Source organism: Lepidochelys kempii, chromosome 2, assembly GCF_965140265.1.
Source record: "Lepidochelys kempii isolate rLepKem1 chromosome 2, rLepKem1.hap2, whole genome shotgun sequence".
Lineage (NCBI taxonomy): Eukaryota > Metazoa > Chordata > Testudines > Cheloniidae > Lepidochelys > Lepidochelys kempii.
In genome coordinates this window covers 156,838,446-156,859,357 of record NC_133257.1, presented here as the reverse complement: position 1 = coordinate 156,859,357, position 20,912 = coordinate 156,838,446, and the positions used below count along the sequence as shown (strand labels likewise).

General features: G+C 45.2%; 1 protein-coding gene across 2 annotated transcripts in view; it reads left to right on the top strand.

Moving 5' to 3' along the window:
- GLIPR2 (GLI pathogenesis related 2) overlaps positions 1-3,177 on the top strand; it is a 42,993-nt gene extending 39,816 nt beyond the window's left edge. Inside the window, exons 4-5 of one of the 2 annotated variants that reach the window (XM_073332545.1) lie at positions 180-257; positions 1,421-3,177. In XM_073332545.1, coding sequence (XP_073188646.1) covers positions 180-257; positions 1,421-1,581 — 239 coding nt within the window. In that variant the 3' untranslated portion in view covers positions 1,582-3,177. The remainder of the gene's footprint in view (positions 1-179; positions 258-1,420) is intronic. The other variant, XM_073332547.1, reaches the window with a different exon arrangement.
- Positions 3,178-20,912: the final 17,735 nt, after the last annotated feature.

The following is a 20,912-nucleotide window of genomic DNA, read 5'->3' as shown; positions in this document are numbered from 1 at the left end:
ATTCAAGAAGAAGCTTAAAATTATTACTCATTCTATGTTTATATGACTCCATTGAATCATCAAGAGTTCTTGCTGATCTATTAACAGAAGAATCTTGTGGGCAAGGAGATGTGAGTTGCAGTTTGCTGAGTTCACTCTGTCTGTTGCAATTCCACAGCATCATTTATTTTGTCTTGCAGGAAAGGAAGTAGCTGAAAGATGGTACACTGAAATAAAAAATTACAGCTTTCAAAACCCAGGGTTTTCTTCTGGGACAGGTGAGCTCAGGCTGTGCACTGCTCCTTCAAAGATGCAGCTCTTACTTTAAAAAGTTGTTAAAGCTACTTTCTCACTATTTTTCAAAAATCAGCTGTTTAAAAAAAAATTCAGGTGTGTGTGTAAAAGACCAGTGTTAGAATTGCTCACAGGAAAATGACAAGAACTGGAAGGATAAAAGGAAACTGTGACTCTGAGGGGAATGAGAAAGTAAACAAAATTTGTATTAGAAACAAAGTAGATATATTTTTTAAAATGTCTCAGTCTTTTTCCTTCAACTGTCATTATTAAAAGGTGTTGGTTTTGAGGACAAATGCACTTTATTTCCCACAAATTATCAAAATTGTAATAATAGAAACCGTACAGCTGTTTAATTAAAGATACTGTGCTGATGTGTGCCTTGGTTTACATCTCCTATCATCTAATTCCATTGATGTCAATGAAGTGTTACCTAGAGTAGAAATTGGGGCCAAATGTTGGCTCCTTAGTTGCCTGTTAGCAACTTAGTATGAGATGAAAATACCGTTGTTCTTGGAATTGGCAGGAAACAATGAGAGAGATTTCAAAAGTTTTTCATAGGAAAGTTCATTTATCTGTAACTGTGCATAGAGGGAACAGCTGGTGGAATAGGTTCTGAGAGACAGCCACTCCACAACTGTCAGAAGAGACTAGAAAAAAGCCAGGGAAGTTAATGTTTCACTAATGCTATTAACTTATGCTGTGCACCATGGAAACATAGTCGGAGGAATCAGAACGTTGAAGCAGGTGGGGAACAGTCAGTGGTAGGATGGTTACTTTGTCAGCCATACTGCTGGGAGAGAAGGGGCTGGGATCATTGCTGGGCATGGTATGATGCCTACCCAGGGTCTTGAATCTGGGGCTTTTGTACTTGATGTTCATCAAGGCCTGGTTATCTCCACGTAACTTTTCCTATGTATTTTGGTTTTGGAACAGAGCAAGGAGCTCATGAGTGCAGTGGAGAACCATATTGGCTGTCTTTCTAAAAACAAACTATTCGATCAGCTGCATTTTTTTTTTTCACCCTCTAGGCTTGTTATCCTGTCAGAGAAAGAAACTAACTTAGTTTGGTGTGACTTGTTTTTGCTCAATCACTAGAAATCCAAAGTCCAAAGATAATGTGTTTATTTGACCTTTTTCCTCTTAGGTCACTTTACAGCAATGGTTTGGAAGAACACAAAGAAGATGGGAATTGGAAAAGCCACAGCAAATGATGGCTCCACATTTGTGGTGGCCAGATACGATCCACCTGGAAATGTAGTAAATCCAGGTTTCTATGAAGAAAACGTTCTTCCTCCAAAGAAATAATAAAAAGACAGTTTTTTTGGTTAATGAAAAGTGTACTTGTGGACTGAAGACATCTTTAAAATTAAATAAAATCAAATGATATTCCGTGCTTGATACTACCGCTCACCTGTCACTACGAGGCAACAACTATGTTACTTGAATGAGTCCATACAGTAGATCTATACAACTTCAGAGATATGTCCTTGTTCTGAACTAATTCATTTGAGAAGTACTAAAGCATGGATATGTGCAAACTCCAAGATTTTGATTTTGCCAAACATGTAAAGGGCAAGAATTTATGTGGATTTTTAATAGTTTGTGTGAACTGTGTGTGGCTTTTTTGTAAAGCAAACAAGTTTGTAACTTTATAACTTTGTAACTAAAAATATCACCTTGTAATAATCTATCACTGTATTCCAGTTTTCCAGTATTTTTTAATGCGACGCCATCTGTACGTTATTGTTTTAGGATCCAATTCTGCAGTCTTGAGCCACGCAACACTCTCTTAGACTTCAGTAGGAAGTTACATACAAGTAAGGGCGGCGGGACCAGATCCATAAATATCTATCAAGAGTAAAATCTTGTTGAATGCTATCCGAAACACAGCCGGTGAAACCATACAAATCAATCAGCTCTGTAATTAATGTCTGGTACAAAAGTTGTCAAAAATGTTTATATTCAATTGGTAGATTTTAAGTTTTAGTAGCTAAACTAGTTTTTGAACAGAATATATTTTCAATTCATATAATCCCTTAGATTTTACGGTACTTATGTTGCCTTACTTTAATATACATCAAATTGGAGATAGATATTAAATGCACATGTCCTGTTTATTTCATTACAAAAAAAACGAAATATCCCCCTTTCTTTAGCTTCTTGCACTCTCTGACTCACTAAATGTTGCCACAACTTGCCCTTTTAGAACTAATCTAAGGAACTACTAGTTTACTTACCATCAAAATGTACTAAACTTTCTCTTAGACATCTATTGCCTGACATAGGTCCAGAGATTGTGCTGGTGGCTCATGCTCCCATGCAGAAGGAATAATAATTAGTACTGGGGCCCTAGAGGAAGAATTTCAGTGGAGCGTCTTGGATTTTGCATTTTTGTTCAATGAACTAATTTTTGCTGCCAAATGAATATCAAGTACATCCCTCATACTAGAAGATCAGTAATGTTCCAGAGTCCTATTCTGTTATCCCCTAGAACAATCCTATGGGGTTGCACTGGATATAAATGAGGCAACACTTTGGTCCACAGTGTTTACTTTGAGTTTGGACTATGCAGTAATAAGAAAATAAGAATAATATTTTTCTATGCAGGATGAATGTGTGAACCAATCCAAGGTTAAATTATCTCTTTAAAAATTGGCTGCAGGCATTTTCCCCCCTATTAAATATAAAAAGGGGATCAGTGTTATCGCAGAGCTAGAAGGCCATGCACTGATACCCTGACTCCTATTGGGTACTCCTATTCGTAGGTCAGAATCTGGCCCACAGAGAGTATCAGTATGGAAAGGCTTTTTGTTTACACAATTTTGGTATATTGCAGTGTTATGGCTTAGTTATAGGTCACTGTAGTAGTGTGTTAGATTCCTTTTGCTGTAACCCAAGAATTTAACACCAAAAAGTGAAAATCTGAAAATGAAAATAAATATTTTTCTTACGAATTACTGCTAGATAATTGTAGCCTAATTTGAATCACTTATCTCAGGCTATATCGGGGCGGCCAACCTGTGACTCCGGAGCCGCATGCGGCTCTTCAGAGGTTAATATGCGGCTCCTTGCATAGGCGCTGACTCTGGGGCTGGAGCTACAGGCACCAACTTACCAATGTGCTGGGGGGTGCTCACTCCTCAACCCCCTGCTCTGCCCCAGGCCCTGACCCCACTCCACCCCTTCCACCAAGGCCCCTGCCCCTTCCCCCAAGCCTGCCATGCCCTCGCTCCTCCCCCTCCCCCACAGAGCCTCCTGCGCATGCGAAACAGCTGATTGCGGCAGGTGGGAGGAGCTGGGGGGCTGGAGGGTGGGATCTGATGTAGGGCTGCTGGCGTATTACTGTGGCTCTTTGGCAATGTACATTGGTAAATTCTGGCTCCTTCTCAGGCTCAGGTTGGCCACCCCTGGTCTATATTAACGAATCCAGAAGCTTTATTTTCAGAATTAATTATATTGTTATAACTTTTACAATGCAGTGCACGGGAGTGGTGATTGTTTTGATCCAGTAAAGAAAGGAGTAGGGGGGAAACCCCCAACAAGTTGTAGATGATACAGCAGATCACAAATATTGCATACCTCCTGTATGAGGTCTGAATTAACACTTGCTCCCAGATAGGTGCAAGGTTGCACACATCTTAGAAGCAGGACTTACAATGTTCTTTTCATCTTTTTATTTATTTTAATTTCACACATGCTCAGTAGAAGAGTCTCACTTTGGCCCTGATCCTGGCAAACTCTTACATAGGGTACCTAAGTGTTCGCAAGTTTGGGGACTTCGTGTCCAAGAACTCAGTCTGAGAAATGCTGGAACCAAGCAACTCCAGAAAGTCTCCTACCATCCGTGCAACATACTATCTTCTCCAGAGGTGAAAATGGAAGAGTTTTAACAAAATTTTAGACAAAACTGATCATTTGAAACACCAACTTTATTACCTTATTTGAATAAATATATGCTTGTTATACTGACAGCCCTGAGACTGGCTGTATTGTTTCTTGAACAAGGAACTAGACCCAGGAAAACTTGGCCACCTATAGATCTGTTAGTGTGAATCGTTATGCATCCTAGGTTAGTAAAAGAATTGGCTAGTGAACTTTCTCTGCCTGCTAACAATTTCTTAAATATCATGGAGAACTTGGGGGATAGGGACAAGGATAACCAAGTAAATCAAAACCTAGCAACAATCTTAAAAAAATTTAGTGACAAGAAGTTGTTCTCCAAACGGTTCATAAGCTGTTTAGAAATAGCAGTCTGTGGCAGTTTAGCTGTGCAAAACAGAATAAAAATTGAAAAACACATAAAGACATTCAGACACAAACAACTCTACAGCAGTCACAATAAGCCAGTTCCATGTTTACAAAGCAAGTTCTCAAACATGGCAAGCAGCCAAGAAATGCCAATGTGGTTCTCAGTGCCCCACACATAAGACATGGAATGTTGATACACAGAGTGTGTGCATAATGTGTTCAGTCCACACCCTAAATCCTGGTCCAGGTTTGATTCCATGTTCATTGGGAGTGGTAGCATCTCCCAAAGAGAACTGGAGCTTTGGGTAGTTCCATGATTGAGCCCAGCTAGTCAGAGCCTATAGAGAATAACCTCCAAATGATCATGTTTATTAGTGCAGGTCAACTTATGTAAAGCAAATCATTCCCACCTTCTCTTAGCGGGATATGAAGCTGACTGGGGGATTAGGAGCATGGTAACAATAGTTACATGCTGTACTAATGTAGAGTTGTGTTTACAATAGGGCTCCTTTGGGGCTATACCCGTAGCAAGAGTTGCAACAGTCCTAGGAACAGGCTTGATCTAATGCCACTGAAGTCAATGGAAAGATTCCTGCTGACTTTACTGGGCTCAGGATCAAACCCTAAGTTTTCTCTATGCAGTCACAGGTAGGATGCTAACTAGAGCTGGCCTCCATCTCTAATCAACCAGGCTACGTAGTAAAAAAAATGTACAAGATGGGTAAATGTTCTCCCACGCCTGATCACAAAGTATGCTGGACAGGAATCCTGCCTCTAATCACCATTTTATTTTGGTAGCCTCCCCACTTCACCTCTCATGGGTGTAGAGACAACTGCAGGCTTTAACCTCTCCCCGCCCAGAAATTCAGGGATTGCATTAACAAATAAAGGAAACGCTGAGTTTGGCACAGAACATCGTTTATTCCAGTTTACTAAAAGTGGACACATTTAGCCATGATACAGTACTACTAATTATAGCATTACTTTTTAAAACTTAAGAAAAATGAATGGCTTACAAATGTGAAAAAGTTCCAAATGACGGTTTTCACCCTGGGTTTGTGGAATGAATTCTTCTGGAACATCTATAAGTTGTACATCTGCACTTTTGTGCTTATGTACACGTAAAGTCATACACCTGTTGAGCTATGATTGTCACATTGTAATTAGAAACCATTTTTAATACAATGTAGAGCACTGAAACTATGCTCACTTACAGCACGGCTTGCCAGTTCATCAAAATCATTTTTATCAACTTCACCACTTTGGAAATCAGCCAGCCCTCAGTTTGGCTGAGCAAACTAAGCTATTTCTGAACTGATTTCAGTGACTGTTCTGTAAAATGATAGTTGGCTTGCAAGAGATGAAGCTGAGTAATTAATCTATCGTGGCTGAAATTAGAACCAGGCACCTCAAGTACATCTCAAACTTGCATTTCTGTTATGTTTGGAGTCATTATTAGAGTTTCAAGATTTTGAATAGATTTTAGTATCTGTACAAATCTTGATTGAATACCAGACATTGTAAAATCAGCTATTTAGAAGTAGGTGTATTTATAAAATTCCTTTGCTAAGTTTGGGTAGCTGGGTTCTCCTATTCCCATTTGCTTTTTCTTGGGAACTTTTCTCTTCCTTGGAAGCTCAGGCATTCGGACTATCTCCAATTTTTGACTTTTCTGGTGGAGTTGCTCCCAGAATAAATTGTAAGTGTTTATCTGATCAGATGGACTGACGTGAATTAGGTGCCATTTATTTAAGAGATTGGCTTTCTGTTGCTGAAAACCTCCAGCCCTTGCAGAATTTGGGGCAGACTGACTACCATGTTTAGGACTTTTTGACCTAGTTCAATACCAGAGAAGAAGTTAAGCTTCAATTTGAGCTTCTATGATACCATAGCTCTCATTTCAGGATCTTTTGCAACATCCTTCACAACCTCCCAAGTTGCACACAATCCAAGGTAGTTCTCAGAAACTGAAACCAATGCTTCTACTTGGAAAGTCCATCTTGTCAGACAGGAGACACAGATGCCTGGTAATTTACTTAACACTTCATATTTTATGTCATGAAATATAGTATCTCATCTGAGTGATTTTTTTTAAATTATGATTTAATGCACAGTTTCAAGAGTATTTCTTCGGAGAGTAGCATTTTTAATAAGGTCCTGGCATGCCAAATTCAAAGCATCCCGATAGCAATGAGCATGTCACTCAGGGTTCTTCCTGTTGTAATCTGGTTGCTACACTTGATTCTAAGCGTGCCATGGTAGTAGCACCGCCATAGCATTGTCCATGACAACTGTTGATCCTCCAATTTAGAGGCAATTATATCTTTAATTACTGATGCGATTACCTCCACCAATTTGCAGGCTTCATTGTACAATCCAGTGACCTCTTCATGACCATCTCACCGTCCATATATTGCAGGCACAACCATTACTGGAGAACTCTACCATAGTTGTAGAGCACTTTGCAGATTTTTTTTCAGAAACAGCCCTCGCAGTTTGAAGAGTCATGATTTCCACCATCTCATTTTGAATAACCAACTTGTCTTGACTCTTTTTTGACCACTTTGAAATATCAGGATCATATTCTTCCTGTAAACAAAGCAGCTGAATAATGTTGCACTCAAGCTCTCCACTTAAGAGTGTATTTTCAGTTTGTTCAGTATCATGGCAAGTCCTTGTCTGGAAAGACAACATATACTACTTAGTAGTTCCATTACAATCTTGCTTTTTTCTTCTTTCTTTTGAGTACTGAAAACTTAGCATGTCACCAATGTGCTCCATAGTCTTCTGAGGAATATCAACTACTTTGTGGTGACACAAAGAACCTTGGTGCCCCTTAAATTTGTCTTAAACCTTTTTCATCTGTATACTTGGTCAAAAATAGCTTGTGCCTAAAAGCTGTACAATAGCAGAAACGAAGTACACTGTCACTAGCTTCAGAATAATGGCTCCATTCAAAATCATTAAATCAGGATAAGCAGAAAGAATAGCCTTATTTTCCAAAGTTATGTGCAGGGAAAGACTTAAGTGGTGGTTGATGTGGTGTCTCAGAAATGCTAACTATCAGGCAACTGGCATTTGGTTCCTGTTGCAGGTGATGGAGGAGAGAACTCAGGACTACAAGCCGCAGAAATTGGTCCACTTCTTGTTGGAAGTGCAGTTTCCGCCTTTTTAATCAGCCAGGATTTAAGTGATTTCATTTAGCACTTTGAAAATACACCCTTTGTTTTTGTAGTTCACTCAATCAGTATTCAGTCAGAATGGTGCAACATCACAGAAGTAACAAACACACATAGTGTTCGCAAAAAGAAAAGGAGGACTTGTGGCACCTTAGAGACTAACCAATTTATTTGATGCGTCTGATGAAGTGAACTGTAGCTCACGAAAGCTTATGCGCAAATAAATTGGTTAGTCTCTAAGGTGCCACAAGTACTCCTTTTCTTTTTGCGAATACAGACTAACACGGCTGTTACTCTGAAACCTGACACACAGTGTTGTATTGAAAAACTGAAGCATTTACTTGGTTTCTTCATTTTATATAGACACTATGTTCTTTGTAGAACAGTCTGGAATGTGGGAGAATGAAACGGGAGCAGCTTATACCTGAGTAGTTGATTAACAGGAAAATAACTGCTTTTATATTTTGCTTATGTAAGCTAGGGTTCCTCTCTCACCCAGAGACTCTGACAAGGACAAGACCACAAATAAGATGGCAGCTGGAGGATCTTTTACCCCTCCAGGCATGATGGGACTGGGGTCAGAGGCTGCAAAAGGACTGTCAAAATCATGGGGCCTATGATGTCTGGCTTCCACTTGCCTTTGTGAAAAGAACCCATGGAACTCATGCCAGGGGAGGGAGAGGGGAAGAAGAAAAGAACCAATCAGGGAAGCTCTCATTAGTCCCAGAGAAATGGCAGTGGGCTGGACCTGTCCCAGGTCTTCCTAAAGAGAGAGGATCAGAAATCCTTGAGTGGAATTCGGCTTGTTTTTGTTTTTTTTTAAAGTTGCTTTAATTTTATGAGAGTTGTAGGTTGCGGGCTTGTATTATTTGACAGTCACTTATCTGGGGTTTTTTGTAATAGGTGACAGCGGGCGCCCAGCTCTGAAGGCAGCGCCGCCAGCAAGAGCGCAGAAGTAAGGGTGCAGTGGTATGGTGTGTTGCCACCCTTACTTCTGCCCTGCTGCTGTTGGCGGCGCTGCCTTCAGAGCTGGGTGTCTGAGGATACCTATTACAAAAAGCCCAAATAATTTTTTTAAATCTCCAGGGATAATTTACTACTGGCTACGTGAGACCTCCCCAGTCTGTCTCCCATTAGGAAGTGCCCCATGCTAACCCAATTGTTTTCCCACAAGTCACAGACAGGTGCTAAAGGAGAACCTGAACATGCTCCCTGGTTTGGATTCAGTGAACTCTACCAGCCCCGCACTGGGCTGGGCTGGGCTGAGTTAGCAGATTGATCCTCGGATCTGGGATTCTCAATAACCAAGAACTTTAAACAGGTAATGATGTGTCTAATGTCAAGAGCCACCAAGCCCACAACTTTGCTCCTCTCTCCCCTTCCTATACAGGTTGTCACCAGTGACACTAACATTCCAGTCAGACACATGGTCCCCCCAGGTTTCCCAGTTCTACCCACTTTCCCCTCCTCAGTGAGAATTTCCAACTCCTCTTCCTTATTGCCCAGACTCCAGTGCTAACAGCAGTGTTCCTTCCCTTCACGCGTGAGTATCTTGCAGGGCACAGACACCGCAGCACAGCATTCCCCTGAGTCCACACTTTTGTTTCCGCAGGAGGGTTATCTGCAGAGAAGCTGCATGGGGGAGGGAGCATGTGGGCTTAAGTGCCACCCCCCCCCCACCCTGAGTTGCTGCTTGGCTTGTACTCAGCATGCTCACATGGACTGAACATGCTCAGTAACACTGCTGAAGCCATCTGCCCTCATTCTGTCCCATCCCCTCCCCCAAACCATTGGAAGGCCTGGGTCATCCCGGGTTATCTGTAAGCCAGGGAGAGACTCCAAAACACACATCACATTCTTCCCACCATTGGAAGGTGCCGTGGGAGAAAGATAACATGTCCCCAGGGCTGAGGAAGAATGGGATTGCTGGCATTGCAGCATGCTCTCCAGGAATCCTCAAGCCTTCCGTATCAGCTCTGCAGCATCAGAACAGCAAAGCCTGGATTGGAGAATCCTTCTCTCAGGGCTGGAGCATTTAGAGCAGAAATCCCTGTGGGAGTTAATGTTGCTCTAAACAGACCTGCCAAGGGGTGTGCATCTTCTTGACACACCATGGGAAGTGATCAGTTTGTAGAGAGGCACAAAGCCCTACACGGATTGCTCTGAGAGTATCCCCCCCCCAAGTAGTAGGGGGAGGAAACCTTATTCCTTACCTCTCATGACAGGGCTGTATGAGAGCTTGTAAAGAGCCAGAGGCAGCTCTCTAGGGGGTTAATTCAGAAATTCCCATGGAACCTAGAGGCTGCGGCCTATGCCAGGAAGGAGCCAGGTGGTTGTTGGAGTGACTCCAGGAGGAATGCTGTGGGATGGCTCTCTGATAACCTCTTCACTCTGCTTCTTCCCACACCCACTATAGGGGTAAGTCCACCACCTCCTCCTTAGCCCTCGGCTGCTGCGTGTGGCCTGGAATCCAGATAGGGCAGTAGAGTGTTGCCCACTCAGCCCGTGCACAGGGGGATCCATTGCTGCTCAAGACCTCCTGCTTTTCACAGCCCAAAGGAATTCATGGCACCCAGACTGGACTCTGTGACTGCATTAGTCTCCCACATGTGAGTGTGGCAGGAGAGAGCACTTGACATGTCTGCAAACAGCTTCTTCTGGACTGCTGGGGTGGAGGGAGAGAGGCCAGATGCCGCCTGGCTCCTTCAACGCTCTGAGGCACTCCAATGAACAGATCAGAAACAAAGGGTAGGAATAAATGGTCAGTCTTCAGAATGGTGAGAGGTAAATAGGGTGTCCCCCAGGGGTCTTTACTGGGACCAGTGCTGTTTAACATATTCCTCAGCGATCTGGAAAAAGGGATAAAGAATGAAGTGGCAACATTTGCAGATGATATAAAATAACTCAAGATAGTTAAGTCCAAAGCTGACTGCAAAGGGTTGCAAAAGGATCTCACAAAAGTGGGTGACTGGGCAACTCAATGGCAAATGAAATTCAGTGTTGATAAATGCAAAGTAAGGCACATGCCAAAATATAATCCTGACTTTACATACAAAATGATGGTATCTAAATTAGCTGTTACCTGTCAAGAAAGAGATCATGGAGTCACTGTGGATAGGTCTCTGAAAACATCTGCTTAACGTGCAGTGGTAAGCAAAAAAGGGAATAGAATGTTGGGAATCAATAGGAAAGGGATAGATAATAAGACAGAAAATATCATATTGCCTCTATATAAATCCATAGCATGTCCACATCATGAATGCTGCATGTGGATCTGGTCACCCCATCTCAAAAAAGATATATTGGCTTTGGGAAAGGTTCAGAGAAGGGCAACAGAAATGATTAGGGGTGTGGAACTGCTTCTGTATGAGGAGAGATGAAAAAGACAGGGACTTTTCAGCATAGAAAAGAGACGACTAAGGGGGATATGATAGAGGTCTATAAAACCATGACTGCTGTAGAGAAAATAAATAAGGAAGTGTTATTTACTCCTTCATATAATACAAGAACTAGGCGTCACCCAATGAAATTAATAGGCAGCAGATTTAAAACAAACAAAAGAAAGTATTTCTTCATAGTCAACCCGTGGCACTCTTTGCCAGGGGATGTTGTGAAGGCCAAAACTATAACAGGATTCAAAGAAGAACTAGATAAGTTGATGGAGAATAGGTCCATCAATGGCTCTTAGCCAGGATGGGCAAGGATGCAACACCATATTCGGCATGTCCCTAGCCTGTTTGGCAGAAGCTGGGAGCGGGCAACAGGGGATGAATCGCCTGACGATTGCCTGTTCTGTTCATTCCCTCTGAAGCACCTGCTATTGGCCACCGTTGGAAGACAAGATACTGGGCTAGATGGACCATTGGTCTGATGTTCTTCTATAGAAACCCAGATGTATCTGTCCCCCACTGTAACCCACTAGACACCCCCTCCCCTCCCAGAGCTGGGATAGAACCCAGAGGTCTTGATGGGGTCTCTCTCTCTCTCTCTCTCTCTGCAGAATTACTAACAAAGTCAGAATATACATTAAAATTTTAACCAGTGTCCCTTAAGTGACTTGCCACAAGATGTCAGAACATGTTAGTATAAAAGTTCATTGGGTCTAATATTTAATTTTCTCTCTTTTATATAGGAATTAGGTACAGTGCTCCTGTCAGCTAATTACTAAGTTATCTGCAAAAAAAACCCACCAAAAAACAAAAAAACAAAAACCAGAGCTTTCAGGTGCCTAAATAGCCCCTGTGTGACTTTATCTAATTAAAATATGACCATGTAGATCATTGTTGCTACCACTGTTATATAATTGCAACAGATCTTGCACAAAGTATGTCAAATAAGGTGTCCATGGAAAGGTTATGATTTGTTGAATATGGTTATGCTATTTGTATGCATGTATCATTTTTGTATCTGAAGTTATGAATATTAACTATGGGCCTGTATTCCAAATGTTTGCTCCTGTGGTAACACCTACAAGGTATTTAGCCTGCACATCTTGAAGGGGCTATTCAAGTTAAATGGCTCATCCAGGTATACTTAACTCACAATGGACCATGGAAGACACCTATCTACACTTAATGGACTTTCCTGTGAACATTCTAACTATGACTAAGCGAAGCATGCATGGGCATGTGACTTACTCATGTGACTCCAAACCCCATCTTGTTACCTGTGATTTTCCACTAGCTGTGCTGAAGGCTTTGTTTGAAACAACGGGTTTCTGTCTACCTGGCAGAAACTATAAAAGGCCCTGGAAACATCTCCATTTTGCCTCTTTCCTGCTCAAAAAACTCTGGACTGTGGATTTATACTAATGGGAGCATTTTAACCAAGGGACTAAGGACCTTCCAATGATTTGGAAGCAACCAGAGACTTAACAAGTCAGCAATTTATTCCATAACTGTTACAAGCCTGATTCAAGAACTTTGCTGCATTTCTGACTTCTTGTTAGCCAGTGTGGTGAGTTAGAAGTTTACTTTTGTTGCTGGTTTGGTATATCCCATGGAAGAATAGCCACCAGTTTTGGGTGGGTGTCTTCCGTGTCTCTCTCAGCAGTTTGTCGTGAATTTGGTATTCTCAGTTGTGACCCACGGAGGCACAGTGAGACACTGGAATCATGGATAAATTGCGCACCCCCCCCCACCATCACCAAAATTTGAAATGGTGCCCCTGAGTCCACAGTACCCTGCCGTGCTCCCCCACAAGAGCTGCATTAACAGGTAACTCTGCAAGTGACCCCCATGCCCCTCTATAACCTTGGCCACATGTATTGTGTCCTTTTTCTGGTGGCTAGTTCAGAAACAGAGAACACGAGCTCTCTATTGCTGCCACCTGAGGGATTTGTTGGGTTGAGATTAGCTGGTAGAAGCATGCAATAGCAACAGCATCTGAGACTTCAAACTCCTAGAGGGACCTCTTACCTTTATAGACCTGCCCTTTCATCATACACAGCTATTTTAAAGTTTAGGGTGATAGTAAAGAGACCCATTTTCAATCCTTCACTACACAAGACAAAGCCCACAGTATTCATCATTAACTATTTATTTCTACTCTCCTGACTTCCAAACTGCTTTTCTTCCCTGAGGGATAGCTCAGTGGTTTGAGCATTGGCCTGCTAAACCCAGGGTTGTGAGTTAAATCCTTGAGGGGGCCATTTAGGGATCTGGGGCAAAAATTGGGGACTGGTCCTGCTTTGAGCAGGGGGTTGGACTAGATGACCTCCTGAGGTCCCTTCCAACCCTGATATTCTATGATTACTGCCGCCAGTCACCTTTGAATTCTCCCTCTTCTGTCCCCGGCTCTGCTTACTTGATTGCAGCAGCTCAGCGGATGGTCCAGCTTTGCTCTTTCACTTCCATTCTTCACTTCTTTGGATGGCTGCATTTGCCATTGAGCAGCCTGATGGAAATACCTGAGTCCTCTGTCTAGGGACGCAGGCCCAGAAGCTAAAGCCAAAGCCCCACTGAGAGCAGTGGGAGATTAGCTTGGAGTGTCAGGAGTGGAGGCTTGGCCCATGGGGACCCCAGGCACTCCAGCTGCTGCCACCTACATAGTGAATCCTCCAACCCATCGCCAAACAGCTCTTCCACATTCTGCAAACTGGCCTCACTGGTTGACCGACTATCTAGGAGAAAATAAATCCTTTGTGAGACCAGGAGAGTCTCTTCAATGCAGCACACTTTCCACGGCTCCCAGAGGGTCACAGTGAAACACCTGCGAGTCTCTAGGAGTCTTTCAAGGAGTTCCCTGCTCAGTCTCTTGGCACCCACTAGCAATGGTCTCTGACAGTGGCATTGCAGAGTGGGACTCAGCACACAGTCCCTTCTATGGCTTCCTGAAAGGGAGGGAGTTTGCTCTTGTCATTTAAGTACTGGCTGTCAGAGGCAGGGCTCCTGGGTTCTCTGGCTTTGGAAGTGGGTGTGGTCTAGCGGTTGGAGCTGGACTGGTATCAGAACCGTGCTTCAGTCCTGCCTCTGTCAGTGACACTGTGGGTGGACTTTGCAGCCAGTTGCTTTCCATCCCTGTGCCCCAGCTAACAGGGACAATACTGACCCACCTCAGAGAGGCTGGCAGGGGTCACTACTGTCATGGGTCAAGTTGGAGTGAGTTGTGCTGGATGCCCAGGGTGTCTGTATGTGGCCGTGGTTTTACTCACCTAGCATTACAGGCTGTTTAGCCTGTTCCTGGCCATGCATGGAGCACCTGCTCGTGGCCCTCTCTGGCACACAGCTCCATCACACACAAGGACATGGCCCTCCGAGGACAATCTATCAGCTCCCATCTGGTGTTCAGCTCTAGGATGGACGGTGAGCCCTAGTCAGACCATAGAAAGACAGGGTGGTGTCCTCCAGTGGGAACTGTTGGAGCTTCAGCCTCTGCCCCAACCTACACCTCTAAGCAAAGGATTTCAAAACTGGTCCCTGATCCCAGGTCAAGAAAGTAGCTCGGCCGAGGCCAGGGTGGGTGGAATTACTGCCGGGACTGATCCTAAGAGAAGAGGAGATTTCTCCTCCGCTCTAGGGAGATTCCCATAGGAAAAGCAGCTGGGTGGGGGTGGGGGCGATACAAGCACTGCCCATCAGCCCTGGAACAGCAGGCAACTAGGACTCTGGGAGCCAAGGGATTGGTGTGTCTTGCTAGAGGGAGCAGAGCTGGAGAGCAGAAAAGGGCATTGGAGAAATTGTACAAAAGTCAGTGTCACGGCCAGGTCAGGGGCAGCCAGACCTAGTGGCCAGGGGCAGAGTCCACACTCGCAAGACAGGAGTCAAGAGTCAGCTGGGTCAGGATACTGGAAGGTCCAAAGTAAAAGACAATATTGCAATCAGAACCACAAATCGGATGCCACGAGTCTCACCGAGTCTGGATGCCAGGAAATCAAGCCGGGGGAGCAGGAACAGGTAGCACCCGGTCCAGAAGAGGGAGGAGCTCGGGTGTTCAGACAGCTTCCTGTCCGTGCTGCTGGCTTAAGGAGGACCCATGAGCCAATTAGCTGGTCTGGGACTCCACCAATAGGCCTCCGGGCTGGAGCCTCAAAGTGGGGCTAGACTTCATGGGTCCTAGGTAAGCAGTTGTTAGTAGGCTTCCAGGTGGAGGGCTGGAGTGTGGCTGCTCCCATGAGCCCTGCAGACCCGGGTTAAAGACCCATGGGTTAAGACAGTGAGTGATCTCTCCCCGCTCAAACCTCCTGCAGGAAAGAATCTCCAGGATCCCAGACACATCCTCTGAGAATAAAAGAAGGATGTCATGATGACACATAGGTCTCTCTACTAGGGCTGGGATCAAAGAATAGGGAAAGTTCCCAGGCAGGCTATGTAGCAGGAGCGCCCTCTTTGTCGCAAACGCCCCAAATGCCCAGAAGAGTAAACAGTCTTTACCTCCAAGAGATGCATGGGATCTTCCATCTAAGCCTCAATGAGACCCATGTTGCTTGGTTTGACAGGATGAAATCACTGTCCCCACTGCTCCCTGAGCTGGGCTGGCTGCAGGATACATCTGTGTGAGAGGCTGGGACAGAGCCTGGAAGACAGATGTGACAATCAGGGTTCAGGCATCCCAGGGGGAGAACAGAGGGTCTGAAACCAAAAGCCTAAGCAATTAAATCAACTGATTTGATAGAGAATTATTGTACTATAGAGGGACATCAAGTAAGGTCTGTCAGGAGAACACACTGGTCAAGAATATCCTTGTGTGATCTAGGTCCAGATGGAGTATAAGGACTCGTGTATGTGTGCTGGAAGTGTCTCTGTTATTGGGGCAGGAAGAATAAATTGTTATTACCCTGATTATGGGAACTGTGCTTGGAACTGTACGTGGCCTTTTGTTATGATGGAGGGACTCACCATCAACTAAGTAGCACTCGCTAGGCAAAGGTCATGGGTTCCAAAACTGTGTGAACGGAGAGAGGCTGGGGACAAGTAGTAATACTTGGTGGCATGGGCCCCTTGGTGAGGGCCTTACATGCTAATTGCACTTCCTCCTCTCTCCACTGTGGAATATCAGAGCTAATTTTGATTTCATTAGAAGTCTAGTTATAGGCTGCTGAGCTCACTTTGGGCTGACAGTGCACCAGCACTGGGGCTCCCCTACTACAAGCTGAATTCACCTAAGAGCTGAAATCACTGAGTGTTGTGTTAAGTAGTGGGGGAGCCTGAAGATATATTGTGGAGCAGTTGGCGGACCGGCTGGTGGAGCAGTTTGTGGCTGGCAGGAGCTGCTTGTGGGGCCGCGGAGCTGAGCGAAGGAGTTCGTGGGGCGGCTGGCGGAGCGGAGCGCCGCTATGGAGCTATGGGGCGGTCAGCTTCAGATCATGTAAGGTGCCTCTTACCCCCGTCCCATTTCCACCCAGGTTGGGAGGTAAAGCTCCGCAGATAAACTTTCGATCTCTGGGGCTGCCCTGACCAGGGACAGAGACTTTTGGGGCATTGGACTTTTGGGACTTTGGGTGATTTGGGGTTGCTGGACTCAAGAACCAAAGGGAAAGGGGCATGCCCCAATTTGCTTGGGGTGGGTTTTTTTGCTCATGGGTTGTGTTATGAATCCTGTTGGTGGTGTTTCCCCAACATAATGCCACATTGTTTCTCTCTGTTATTAAAAGGCTTTTGCTACACTCAGACTATGTGCTTGCGAGAGGGGAAGTATTGCCCCTTGGAGGCGCCCAGCGGGGGTGGTATATATTTGTCCCAGGTCACTGGGTGGGGGCTCGAGCCGGTTTGCATTGTGTTATTGGAATGGATCCCCTAGATATTGAACCCGGCCCTTGTTGCTGCCAACTCTGACGGGCAGAAGGGTTACATTTTTGGGGGCTCGTCCGGGATTTGCCTGGGTCAGTACCCCTCGCAAGCACCTGTTGAGTGATCCACTACATTGGGAAACAATTTATATTTTTTTTTGTTTGTGCTTATATTTTGAGGAAATTACTGTTTGTATAATGGCTAATATGTCAGGTTTGTTGGGCCCTGGCTCAGCAGCTTCTAGCTCAGAGGCTGCAGCTTCGGCTGATGATTGGACAAAAGCTCTGGGGCAAACATTGGAAAAGGTTGTGCTGCCCCATGCTGAGTCAGACTCTTGTCGTAAGTTAAGATTATTTGCTGGGGAGGAGGAGTTTGAACCCTGGTTAGAGCATACCACTGAAATGCTGCAAGAGAGGGCCATACCAGATGCAGAAAAGCAAAGATGCCTTATAGAGAGCCTTGGCGGCCCAGCATTAGATGTGATTCGCACCCTGAAGCTCATTGACCCTGGGGTCAGTGTGAAGGACTGCCTAGAGGCCCTTGAACACAACTTTGGGAGCGTAGAGGGCCCTGAAGACAGCTACTGTAAGTTCCTTAATTCCCGACAACAAAAGGGCGAGAAGGCTTCAGCCTACATACAGAGACTGGAGAGACTGCTTCAGAGAGCTGTCATGAGGGGAGCAGTGACTGCTGAGCAGATGGATCAGACCAGACTGGCTCAAATTGTAAGAGGAACTCAGTATCAGAACCCGATTCTACTTCATCTCCAGCTAAGAGAACGACGGGAACATCCCCCAAGTTACTCCCAGCTGATAAAAGAGGTCAGAGAGGAGGAAGAAAGGCAGGCTGCCAGTGAGTTTTGGGAAGCCCAAACATCGGAGCCAGCCAGCACAACACCACTGCAAACGGCCAGTGTACTGATGGTGAGCACCAGAGAGGAACTTGCCCAACAAATGCAGGTCCTGATGGAACGGATAGCTGAGCTGCAAAGTACCGTTGACCGAGTTAAGACTTCCAGGAATAAGAAGCCTCAACCTGTGGTGATTGAGAAGCCCGCACTTAGAGCCACCATCCCCCCCAGGCGAAGGGGGAAAAAGGTCAATTCTTCTGCTACGATGTGGTCACGATGGACACAGTGCTGCCAAGTGCCGTAATGAAGAAAACCCCTCCTTAGTGTATGGAAAGCTGAGGATCAGTTGGGAGAGATCCGGTAGCTGCCAGAGGGTCTGGGGATGGGGACCCCCCAGGTCTGCAGGATTTGAAGATTCCCCCAGAAAAGACTGTCCAGCTGGGATCCCCGCAGGACTGATAGGGCCTCGAGCAAAGGTCACGGTGAGGATCGAAGGGGTGGAATGTAAAGCAGTGCTTGACACTGGATCTCAAGTGACTGTTATATTTCAGTCATTCTACCAACAGATGCTTAGGCACCTGCCTATACAGCCACTGACTGGCCTTGGCCTGTGTGGCCTCAGCATGGATGAATACCCCTACCAAGGGTATGTCATAGTGCACCTGGAATTCCCAGAGGAGGTTGCTGGGGTAAGAGAAGAGGTAGACACAGCTGCCTTAATATGCCCTGACCCTAAAGGGACTTCTGATGTGTCTGTACTGATAGGGACCAACTCCAGTCTCTTCAAGGTACTCGCGGATTACTGCAGAAGGCAGGCTGGGGACCAATACCTGAATACCCTGATGATCCATACGCTTTGTGCTGAAGCCTATAGGAAAATTGAGAGCGCTAAAAGGGACACATCTGAGCTACCGCTTGGGGCACTGAAGTACGCGGGCACGACCCCCTTAGTAGTGCCTGCAAGGACGGAGCAAGAAGTGCTTGTCGTGAGTACCTGTCTGAAAGGCAGTAAAGGGACGTTAGCAATGATAGAGCAGCCGATGGGAGGAGAGCTCCCTGAAGGAGTGCTGGTCCCCAGTGGAGTCATAACCCTACCTGCTGAAGCCCAGGAAAGGGTGACTATACTGATTGCTAATGAAACGAGTCGTGATGTTGTTGTGAAGCAAGGACAAAAGATAGCAGACCTCTTTGAGCCTGAGTCGATTGTAAAACCCCAGTGTGAAACTCAAGTTCCGACAATAGACCCAGCAAAGTTTGACTTTGGAGATTCACCAGTGTCCGAGGACTGGAAAGATCGCCTGAGGAAGAAACTTTGTGAAAGATCCAAGGTGTTCTCACTGCATGAGTGGGATGTGGGATGTGCAAAAGGAGTAGAGCACAATATCAGACTACATGACTCTCGACCTTTCAGGGAGAGATCTAGGAAGATTGCTCTCTCTGAGATGGAAGATGTGCGACATCATCTTCAGGAGCTGGCTGCAAATGGCATCATTACAGAGTCCCGCAGCCCATACGCCTCACCCATTGTGGTAGTCCACAAAAAGAATGGGGAAAATCCGGATGTGTATTGACTACCGCACCCTAAACAGCCGTACTGTGGTCGACCAGTACACTATGCCTCGAGTGCAAGATGCCTTAGACTGTTTGCTGGGAAGCCAGTGGTTCTCTGTGTTGGATCTTCGAAGTGGATACTACCAGATCCCTCTGGGAGAAGAAGATAAGGAGAAGACAGCCTTCATCTGCCCATTAGGGTTTTATCAGTTCGAACGCATGCCCCAAGGGACTTCTGGAGCACCTGCCACCTTTCAACGTCTCATGGAGAAAGTTGTGGGAGACATGAATTTACTGCAAGTGTTAGTTTATTTGGATGACCTGATTGTGTTTGGAAGAACCTTAGAGGAGCATGAAGAAAGACTTCTTAAAGTGCTTGATAGGTTGGAGGATTATGGTCTGAAGCTTTCAATTGACAAATGCCAGTTCTGCAGAACCTCAGTGAAGTATGTGGGTCACATTGTGTCCCAAGAAGGTGTGAGTACTGATCCTGATAAAATAGAAGCACTCACTACATGGTCACGTCCAAGTAACTACAGAGAACTCAAGACCTTCCTTGGATTTAGTGGCTACTACCGCAGATTTGTGAAAAACTATGCTACGATTGTAAAGCCTCTGAATGATCTTACCAGGGGACATCAGTCCAGCAAGAACAAATCTAAGTCCAAGAATAAGGGGAGGTTCCCAAAGCCTCCTGTGCAGAGACACAATGGCCCCTTTGCACCATTTGGGCCACGGTGGGATGAGAGATGTGAAAGGGCTTTTCGAGAAATCATTACTTGCCTAACTCATGCTCCAGTCCTAGTTTTTGCTGACCCAAGCAAACCATTTATCCTGCATACTGATGCCAGTTTGGAGGGTCTGGGAGCAGTCCTGTACCAGGAAGTGGAAGGCAAACGTAAACCTGTAGCCTTTGCCAGCCGAGGATTGTCTGATAGTGAAACTCGCTATCCACCCACAAGCTGGAATTTTTGGCCTTGAAATGGGCCATCACTGAGAAATTTCGAGACTACTTGTATGGTGCTCAGTTCCAGGTGTGGACAGACAACAATCCACTGACTTATGTGTTAACAAGTGCTAAGCTGGATGCTACAGGGCAGAGATGGGTGGCTGCCTTGGCTAGCTATGAGTTCAGCATTCAGTACCGATCAGGGAGAAGCAATGTAGATGCAGATGCATTGTCTAGGCGTCCGCAGGCTCCAGAAGTTGCTGTGATACCCACAGATGGAGTGAGAGCTATTTGCAGTGTGAGTAGCCGAGAGCCAGAGGCCCGTGAGGGCCTTCAGGGATGTGTTGCAGAAGCTTTGGGCCTGCCCCCTGAATGCATGCCTTCTGCTTCAGTGAACTATATTGCATTAGACCAATCTCCTTTGCCCATGCTCAATGCGGCTGACTGGCAAGAAGCCCAGCGGCAAGATATTGACATTCGTGATACACTACTTGCCAAAAGGGAGGGGCGAAACCCAGCTGCGGTTGTCCCACCTAACCCGGAGGGTAAACTACTATTGAGAGAATGGACCAAATTAAAACTGATTCAGGGAGTGCTACACCGAATGACCACTGACCCTTTACAAAAAAAAC